Source organism: Crocodylus porosus, unplaced genomic scaffold (genome assembly GCF_001723895.1).
Source record: "Crocodylus porosus isolate Cpor-Errol unplaced genomic scaffold, CroPor_comp1, whole genome shotgun sequence".
Lineage (NCBI taxonomy): Eukaryota > Metazoa > Chordata > Crocodylia > Crocodylidae > Crocodylus > Crocodylus porosus.
Window position 1 is genome coordinate 14,532,331 of NW_017728949.1, and position 10,869 is coordinate 14,543,199.

Consider the following 10,869-nt stretch of genomic DNA (forward strand, 5'->3'; position numbering starts at 1 on the left):
TAGGGACAGTCATTTTATCCGAAGACACAAACAGGCTTCTCCATAGTATGATGAATGTCATTCACAAATCGTCCCACCAGAATCTGTGGGGATTTTGAGACTGAGCCCTTTGGCTATTACTGATGCTGCTCCACTATGAATATTAAGTAATAATAATGGCATCAATTTAGGAAAGTGCTTAAGTACATGCTGAAAGTTAAGCACATACCAAACAGGGATGCTTTGCTGAATCGGGGCCAGTAAGAATACAGATTGTAGGTTTGGGCCCAGTGATTCACTGGGATTTCAAAAGGGAAAAGCACACAGTGCTTCACAACAGATACCAGCAGGAAAATGTCTAAATCATTATGAGTTTCAGTTGAGAATCTAATAATTACTTCACTTTCATGTGCGAGTTCAGGATTCATTTTCAGCTGTCTTTGCTGTAAGTTTTCCTGCCAGCCAGGCACATTTGTAAAAGAAAAAAGAAAGCCATCACAGTTCCTCGTAAATATTTTGTTGAAGGGATTCACCTAATTAGATGATTTATTATGTGATTATGAAACAATTTTGATTGTTAGGCTGAGTCCAAAACCAATTAATAGTTTTGTGGGATCCACTAACCACTTTTAGTTATTGGTCTTTCTAGAACTAGAATTCTGTAGTACTGAGGCTTCATTTACCACCTTGATTCTGATTCTGAATTCATGTAAGTAGTAAAAGTCACCCCATAGATTTCAATAAAGTCATTGGCAGAGAAAGGTGTAGTAGTCACTCAATTTGAGCAACAACAGAATGTGACTGTAATGTGGGTCCTTAAAAACTATTTGATAAACTTTGAACACCACTGGATTTTGAGAGAAAATTGCTCTTTATTCTCTTGCATTTCTCTTCCCTTATTTATTTATTTAAGTTATGTTAGGGCAATTCACAAAAAGAGGAATTTTGTATTTAGAACTTGTTTTGCCTATAAAAATCAATGTGACATCATAGTTGGTTGCTATTGAGAAAGTTATTATGTAACTAACCAAAGATAATGATCACTAAGTAAGAGAAATCACTAGTAGCTGATAATTATTGAGTTACAAACATTTGGTTTTCATAACCCTAGTGTTAAAAATGAGAGGGTAGAAAAGAAGGCCAGAGAGGCTGCTGTTTTCTTAAAAAAAAAGAAGACCTAAAAAACCTTTTTTGCTTCAAAGGGGAAGCCACAGATTGATAAGTAATTGCTTACATACATGCACAGATCTTAAGTGTTGCAAAAGTAGAGATTGCAAACAACTCCTGTGCAGCACATGTGATATCCCATAGGTAATTATTATGCAGGTTGTTGAACAGATTTAAAAAACAGTTTATCTTATCAGTTGGTATAGAAATAGCAGGCTTATCTATTTGGAACAGTGACATTGTTGATTTCAGACTCGTTGATTTGCAGGGCAGGGATGTTATTTTACATTTACACATTTAGGAAGGTTAGTATACGGGGGCTATTGAACTTTCTTTTAAGACTCTTTCTATTGAGTCTGTAAAGACTCTTCTTTCTTTTTTACTAAGTTGATCCTGATGCATTCTAACAACCTATATTTCTTTTCTTTGAAATACATATTGGAGAGGCAATGTGTTTCATTCCTACTGTTTTAAAGATGCTGAATGAAGGTCTTTGGTGTGTATGTGCATGTATGTGTATAAGAAGACTTCATCCCACAATGCAAGACATCATGTTTCCACTCATTATTTGTGAGCTGTTTTATGTGAAGAACCAGAATGTTTGGCTTTGATGCCATGCAGTCAAAAGGTGTGCATGGGAAATGAATTGCTTTCCAACAAAGATTCGGAATGTTAGGCCAGGTACAGATGTTATACTTTTATCGGTACAAGTGATTGGAAGCCAGTCTATATACATAGCAGAAAAAAAGTGGAACCTGGCCTAAGATTTCCCCCCTCACCGAAGGGTGAATGTATGTTCTGTCTGCTATCAATTGAAACTATGCCTTGTACAGAAAACTGTGTAACAGATTGATTTTGCCTCAGACTTTTTGAACATCTGTACATAGCCTTAGAGAACATTTCACTCCCAACTCATTGACTAAGGCTAGGTACAGACATTCAAAATGCCCGAAGTGAAATCGATCTCAGTTATGTGGTTTTCTGTAAGCAGTGCAACTTAGATCAGTAGCAAACAGAACACACATTCGCCCTTTGTGGGGAGGGGGAGCAGAGGCAGAAATCTTAGATTAGGTTTCACCATTTTTAAACCAGTTTATGTGTGCGCTGAACTTCTGTTCTGTTATAGGTATAAGCTGGTACTTATACTGGTAAAAGCATAATGTCTGTACCTAATACACCTAGACAAACGCACTGAAGTCAGAGAGGATCTATCCACATAGATTAACTTGCAGGATTGGGATCCTTCTTTGTGATGGCTAAGGTATAAAGTTCAATATGCAATAACATTTCACTACCATACTCTCTTTTAGGTCAAGGAGAAGGTGGCATGATGACCAGGATAAGGATCTCCCCTGGAGTCCCCGATAGGTCTATGAAAGTGTGTGTTCCGTTTCTCTAAACTAAATAGTCCTGACTTCCTAGAGAGCTTTCCATGATTGCTCAATTGTTTTTTAAGGAAAGTGTTATTAAAGACATGATCCCTTTATCTAAGTTGCCTATGCAATTAAGTTTGGTTATATTTCAAAACCAATGCATTAAAATTAAAGCAGATCCAAAAAGCTTAAAGCAAAAGCATGATCACATAAATTACTGCATGTAGACTCTTGGTGGCCAGATTGATAGAAACTTAATTCAGCATTTTAGAGCACATGTTTGGCAGATCTCATATCTCTTAAGGAAACACTAAGTTTTTTCTCGGGGGTGGCGGTTATCAAGGCAAAACTATCTTATTAAGAATTCAATTAAAGATAGCACAGGCTCACTGGAACTAGTCCAGTAAATATAAATCAAGTTGAACTAGGAGACATCTGCCTCTTTTTTTCCAAGCTGCAGTCTAAAGTCTGAGGGGAGAAGGATGTGGAGGTTGGGCTTTCACTCCTTTTCAGTTGTACATATGCAACTCTGCAAAGGACCAGACCTGTGTTGCTGCTGCTTTGGTAACTTTTCTTTTCAGAACAAGAACACAAACAACCTGCAAATATTTCCTCTCAGAGCTCTCCAAGAGAAAAGATAATTGATTCTTTTTATGTGACAGATGTATAACTATTTTGATATAGTGCCCTGCACCTTTCCCTACATACAGATACTACTATGTTGGCGCATTGAGAAATTATCCATTGGGAGTTGATTTGCAGCAATATTTATGATAGATACAGCCTGGCCTTTTGACTAGATTACATTAGAATTATTAAATCTCTTTAAAGTTAACAAATATGGCATGTGCTTTTCACAGAAAAGCCAGTGACAGTTGGGCATTAACTCACTTAAGCGTCTTTGAAATAAGACATAATGGCAACATTATTTAATATAGGTGTTGCAGTCCTGCCAAGAACCCTCAACCAGGAATCAGAATTTTGCCAGGCTCTCTGTGCCCATCACTGTTCATGATATACTAAAGTTTCTCTAGATTCTAACCTTGCTTAGTGATGCAGTTCCATTGATTTCAGTGGGTTAATCCTGGCTTATTCTCTGTAAGGGATCAGAAATAGGTCCAATTTGGAAGGAAGAATTTTGGAATCATCAAACTCTAAGGCAGTGATGTTGCACAGAAGTTCAAGCAGACTGATGTATTTTCTTCTTCCAAAGCCCAAAAGAAAGCCACAGGTTAATGCAAAAGGAGAGTTAACTTAGATTGAAGAGCCAATACATCCTTTCCCCAGAGAAAAAAAGGAAGATAGTGGGCCAAGTGCTACTCTCTGGAATCCATACAAGTCCATTGACACCAGCTGGGTTATACAAGTGTAACCAAGAACACAATTTGATTTTTATGTTTTCTAGAGAGAAGTCTTTTTTTATAACAGGCTCAGCAACATCTTTTCCTGGCAGTCATTCCTCAAGCACAGCTCCCACTGATGTTAAGTAAGGAATGAATGCAGGATTCTGCCCCAACGTAGCTGCTGATGTGTTAAGAATATAGGTCCCGATCCTGTAATTGTAACTATGCAGGGGTCCTGCCATGCCTACGTGGAATGCCCGTGAGTCCTGACTGAAGGACTCTGACCAGGATCTTACTGGCATGAGAACCTAATAAAACTTCATTGTAAGTGTGAAAAAGCGTGACCTGCAGTGAGTGCCTAAACTTTGGCCCTGATTTGTACCTCACAGTTTTCAGTGATCCTAACTGATCTATTTTAATTGTTTTTTTTAATCTAATCTGTTTTAATTGTTATATTATCAAATGTATTTGACCAGGTTTAGGGCAGACAGTTGAAGTATATGCATGGGTATGGGGAGAAGTTCTAAGAGTTTGTTTGGCTGCTTAGATTTATTGACTGGCTTGATAGACTTATTACTGGCATACTGTTACTGCGTGGTCATCATCCGCAACTGTAAATCTAATTAATGGTTGGGTGTCTAGTGTTTTTTGTAAGGGCTTCTTTTACTGTTATTTAAATGTAAATAATAATTAATTAATATTCTGATGTTCACATCCAGCTGGAGGACATCCTATTTCTCCTCACTCCCAAATTTCCTTAACAAGTAAATCATAAGTGTTGTCGTACACTACTCACCAGTCACTTACACTAATTGTTGAAACATAAGGCCAGACTCTCAGTACTGGTATATTGCCTGCATCAGTTTACAGCAACCTAGAATCTGGGCTACTCATTTTTTTTAATGGCACAGCACTTTTTAGCCTGAAATTACTTTATTCCTTTATTAAAGCTCAAGTGAAGGTAGAACAGGAAAAGCTACCAAAAATTCTACAGTTTTCCCAACGAACAACTTAATTTCCCAAATATGGCACAGCTCTCCTTCTGCTGTGGGTTGTAGCAGTGCTTTTTAATATATTCACTCATGAAATTCTCCCTGCTTAAAGCAAGGCACGCAAATTTTGAAGACTCTGGGTTTAGAGATTTCAAATTCCTCCTGAGCCTCATGGAAGCGATTCTAAGAACTATAGTTGTACACTTAATTATATTTCTAGGAGACACAAGTGGCAAAATATGTCACCAAAAGAAATTTCTTCTATGGTTACAGAATCCACTCCTCTTCAGTAATAAAGAAGATAGTGCAGAGACTAGCAAGAGTGCTTTACCATTATGAAAAACATAAAAGCTAAAGTAGGGATTTTAAAGGATAGAAGATATTGAACAAGGGTGACTTATAATTCTATGTTGCAATCAACCCCATTCCCTTTTAAAGACAGAAGTTTGGGTACTGTAAAATTGAAGCTGTTCATCACAGATGACTGATGGAGACAAATTAGATCTACTTAGATGAAGCATAGGCATTGAGATTTGTCCTTAGTGATCCTTTGCTACATCCATCACAACAGAACTCTTACCATAGAACTGACTTCAGTAAGTTGAAAACTAGCACACTTTTGTTATTCTTTCAAACTGTCTTTCAGTTTTGATCCAGGATTTCTCCTTACTGTGTAAAAATTCAGAATACTCTAATAATCTAGGGTCAGGAATTTATATCAGAAATGCTAAGCCATTAAACATGGGTAATGGAAAATGGTATTTCATGTGTGTATTAATGCAAGTGCATCACCCAAAATACGTTTGATTCTCATATAATTTTGTGTTTACTTCAAGGCTTTTTCTCATGCCCTTTATTTTGGGGGTTTATCTCATATTTGAGCATTGGCTGGCCAAGTGCTAGGAATTTGGTTGATATTATGTAGTAGATTTATTCTTTCCCCGGAAGAGAGACAAACATAAACAGATCATCCAGAATGCATTTTGCAGGGCTTTTAAAGACACTAGCATGAAAAACCTAAAGCGTTAATATGTAAATAACAAACTTTAAAATCTTTCCTCTCAAGTAAGCATATTTTCATGTTTAGTGGTACATTAAAAAAACAAAATATGTTTTGAAATAAACGGGTTTAGTTGCCATGTCACTGTTTCTTCAGTTAACAATAGTTAAACAAGTTCTGTATTTTATGAATAATTTCCATGGAAAGGGACCACAACATCTATTTGTTTCTTTAAAGACAAAACAAAATAGGGATGCTAACAAACCTACTCATTTTTTCCATAGAAGAAACTCCTAAAATGATGATCAGATTGTAAGGAACAATTACAAGGATGTCACAAGGATGTTACAATCACTGACTAACATCTTCCAAAATGAATAAAGGTTGCAAATGGTTTATTAATATACAGCTCAATTCACATAACGTGTATGGCCTTATATTCAACTACTGGTATATCTCACTACAGACTTACTGATGTTAGCTCAAATTTAAAGTTTATGACGGCCAATGGACCTTATTGACACGGTGGTTTAAAACTAAATCATCGTTACTGCCCTACTGATGCTTTTAAGATTTTAAACTTCTGGTTCTAGCTTTCGTTCTTCCAGAGCTAATCTCCACCTTGCTACTGTATTTCTGTGCTTTCTACCAAAAGAAATAATGGAAAAAATCTTTTCGCATTTGAAACCTTTCAGACAGTAGATTTTTTTTAAAAAAGGGGTGTGCGTGTGGGGGGCATTTGGATGATGCAGCATTGAGATACTGGGTAGCAAATGGCTGGAGAGATGTGTATGTATGCGCGCGCGTGTGACCTGAATTTGTATATTTGTTTAAACATCCTAGAACTTGGAATACTAATTGAAGTGAAGTTGGGCCTGTTTCACTTGAAACTACAGGAGTATGTTATCTTTAATTACATAGAACAGAACAGGAAAACCTCTCATTGCCAGATAAGTTAGCAACAGTCACCTACTGGCATTCTTGAAGGCCAGGTGGCATTTTCCCAGCTCCCAAGGCTCTGATTTTCTAATCAAAAACTCTCTTGATTTTTGTGTTGAACAGGATCTACAGCCCCTTCAAAGAGAAATATTTTTTGTCTGTTTCTTTTCAAAACCCAGGCATAAGAGAAGCTATCCGGGTAATATCCTTGTAACAAGGGACAGATTCTTCCACATCCCAAAACTGCCAGACTCGCAGGATCGTGTCTCAAATGTGTTTTGCCATCTCCTATGTCCTTACTGTCAGGCACACTACACAGCATATAAAAGTTACTATTTGTGGACAAATGCTTGCTAAAATATGCTAATATAATAAAATACATTTGCAAATTTCACTACATTTCTTAAGACCATTGAAAATGTTGATGGCAGAAACAGTTTTTGTTGCCCAAAAGTGCTAAAACCAGATGCCACCACCATACAAGGCCATTTATTAACATTCTTACCAGTGCAACCTCAAAAAGACATGACCTATATACTTTTTCTAAAGTTGGGAAGTTGTGTGTGAGGTTTTTTTCTTTTTCTTTTCTCACTTATTTTTTTAATTCTCAAGGAGGGAAAGTCATGGCTTAAATGGAGATATAAATAAGATAATGGAGATATATATAAGATGTTCTAATGTTTGCCAGTTACTGTGTGCTACTTCAATAGGACACAAACATTTGCTTGGTGAAATTTTCAAGTCTAAATTTAACTGCTTCATTCTTTTAAATTAATATTCAAACTTTGTTGTCTAGTATGTCTATTTAGAGATAAATTCTTTGCATTCTCTTTCAGTATCTTTCTTATCAGACCGATGTGCTTGAAACAGTGTTTAAAAAAAATTAATTGAAGAAACCAAAATGCAGTTATTGCCCCTAATATACTGTACAATGCTGAGGGAAGATATACAGTAGGTAATAGATAAAAAAGCATTGGCTAATGCTAGCACAAGTTAGGACACAACAGAATAAATGCATTGTTCCATTGTAGCGTTTTATTGTTCAGCCAGTCTAAACTCCTGAAGAAATATGTGTTTGGGACATTTTACATCTGTTTTTGACAAAGACAGCAGAAGATCCCCATAAGGAGATTTTTTTTTTGTTCGACTATTTGCTCCAGTTAGTTTAAACCAATATTAACAGGGAAATGGCAAGGGAGTTTATAAACTGAATGTTTATAGTTTGTTTGAAAAGACTGTTTTGCTTTATTTGCATCTAAATCTACAGCACCACCAAAGAAAAAAAAGGAGACCTGTCTTATTCATGACCATATTAGCAAAATATATAACTTAAAAAATTCAAATTGTCTGGAAGGATGAAATGGATAGACCTTTTAAATTAGTGAAACTAACCTCCTTACAGGTTTCTGTGAATGAACCATAGAAACATTAATTACGACATCGCAGAGATTTCAGTAAAGACATTGAAATACTTTGTTTCACATGCAAATGAAACACAAAGTTTTCTAAATTTTCTAAAATGTTCACCAGCTACATTTTACTCCCACACTTGCTTTTTCAAATTGCATCTTGCCAGTTGCATCAAGGTTGTTGTCTGAATCATTAGTTGTTGATTAAACATGGATTTTCAGCAACAAATCCCAATGGATTAAAGCAAGCTTTCTTTTTTTTCTTTTTTTCTCATTTATTCTTTCTTTTAAGGAGCTAATTCTATTTGGAAAATGCAATTATTTGACTTTGCTGTGTGTTATACTTCAAAATGAGACTGTTCCTTTTATTCTGTTCTTTACTAATAAGAGCATTCATACTATGCAAAATGTTGACCTGGCTTTGTTCTGTATCTCAGATGCTCTTTGCCAGGCAACAAAACAACAGGAACATATGTGAACTCTGTGAAATATAGCATAACTTACAGATAGGGCTGGTGTGCTTACGGTAAGGCTAGGGCATTTGTTTGTGTGTGTGGGGGGGTGTCCACCTCACAATCTTAAAAAGGAAACATAAGAGGAAGTAGTTTTTGTATTGGAAACTGAGGAAGAGTTCAGTAAGTAAAAAACTATGTTAAAGTCCAAAAGGGTTTGGCACCAGCCCTAATGTTACTGGCACAGGCGGGGAAGGGAAACTAAGTGAATATGAAATTGAGAGGGGTTCATTCTATCTGTGTTTACTTTTATTTGCAAGGGGAGAGGGGAAGTGGGCACAGCCCAGGCAAACAAGCACAGGATATCTGCTGACTATACAGAAATATTGCTCAGATCAGAGCAGGACTGATTCTTTGCTGAACCCCCACAATTGCAACTGCAACACTATAAAAGTACTTAAAGCCTGTTTCCTAGACACTTTTAAGACACAGCCATGCTCCAATCCAACCAGCAGCTGTTTCAGATCTGGTTGTCAGTAGGTTTCACTAATTCTTTTCCTTTATTTCCTATACTTCTCTAAGAAATCTGCCCTGGCAAATTTCATTATATTGGCCATTCAATTTTATTGCTTCCTTCTTGGTAGCAAACTTTTCAAAAGGCAAAAGCAGGGATTGACTCGAAATGAGGCAAAGAGCATATTTTTCTTACTAGAATCTGCCCCTCTTTAAAGGTGTCCACCCATCAAATAGTCATCTTGGTAAAAAGATCTTCAGCTTGTAATCTAGATGTTCATGCCCTGCACTTAAAACCAATACAATCACCAAGACCCTTGCGCTAGTGAGAGATTTCCTCTTCCCTGTTCTAGACTATCACCTGGATCCCTGCCTTACCTGTCTTGCGGATTTTTTTTTAGGTAACTAAAATCTGCTAACGTCTTCCCCGCGCCCTTTAAAAACAAGATTCAGACCTATGTTGCAGCATAGATGACATGATGCTTTCATCGCTCGTGCTCTTTTGCAGAAAGCAAAGCAAGAGCTGAGGCGGAAATCACTAGGAGACGGTTAGAAACAATACAAATAATAAAAAGATATATATATTTATAGATATATATATGTAGGTACCTACCCCTTTGGCAGATGTGTTTGCTTTACCCTGATGCTGGCTAGTGTGAGGCAGACATGGACCACGCTCCTTCCATCCTCCACACTGAAAAGGCGTAACTGAGCCTCTCGTGGGCCACATAGCTGCAGCTTGTCATCTTACTGTCCATCTCGTCGCTCTGTAGGACCTGGTAGAGGAAGTCTATGTACCTGGCTGCGAGCTTGAGGGTCTGGATTTTACTGAGTTTGTCAGAAGGCAACGTGGGGATGATTTTCCTCAGGGCTGCAAAGGCTTCATTGAGAGACTGAGTCCTTTGCCTCTCTCTGACATTGGCCAGGATCCTCTGGCTTTGCAGTTCTTCATAAGATTGGGAGCTGGGGCTAGACTTTTTCCCCCTCTTGCCTGGGTTGGGGCTGCCATCTTCACTGGATTTCTTACTGTATCTTCTCTTCCTGCCAAATCTCTTTGGCTGCCTTTCCAGCTCCTCTTCACTGGTCCCCAAACTATCCACGGGGGAAACAGGAGAGCTGGAACTTTCTTCCATTCTTTCTGTGAAGAAAGGGAGGGGAAGCGACTTGGGTTTGGTTTGGGGGTTTTTTTTGCCCCCCTCCTTGTGTTGTGTGTGTGTGTGTGTGTGTGTCTTAAATATGCTTAAAATTCCTGAGACAGATCCTTTGGAAAACAAAACAAAATGAAACAAACAAACAAAAAAAAAAAAACCAACCAAAAAAAAATTAAAAAACAGGAGGGTTTATTTTTTTGCTGAGCAAACGTTTTCCAGGTTGCTTGCAGGGCTCTGATTTCAAGGATGGGGCTGTGCAAAAATTGAGGTCTTGGAGAGAGGAAGTTATTCTAACTTTTTTGGAAACTTTAGCTGGGCTCAGTTGCTAAATAGTTGTCAGAAGTGAGGGAGGCGCGGGGCTGCTTCCTCATTGGCCGGGCCGGGGCAGTGGGAGGAAAGAAACCTCCTTTTTTCTTCTTCTTCGTCTTCTTTTCTTTCCTCCCCCCGCCCCCCCCACTTAAACTTTCACAGTTTTATGTTACACTTCGCTTAAAAGCTCGGGGAGGCACCTCGGAGCGCGGGCAGGGCGCAGCCCTCGACGCTGCTCCCAG

The 10,869-nt window shown here is 37.8% G+C and overlaps 1 protein-coding gene across 1 annotated transcript in view; it reads right to left on the minus strand.

Moving 5' to 3' along the window:
• TWIST2 (twist family bHLH transcription factor 2) overlaps positions 1–10,802 on the minus strand; it is a 73,775-nt gene extending 62,973 nt beyond the window's left edge. The window contains exon 1 of the mRNA XM_019554499.1: positions 9,781–10,802. Coding sequence (XP_019410044.1) covers positions 9,818–10,300 — 483 coding nt within the window. The 5' untranslated portion in view covers positions 10,301–10,802 and the 3' untranslated portion in view covers positions 9,781–9,817. The remainder of the gene's footprint in view (positions 1–9,780) is intronic.
• Between the last annotated feature and the right edge of the window lie 67 nt (positions 10,803–10,869).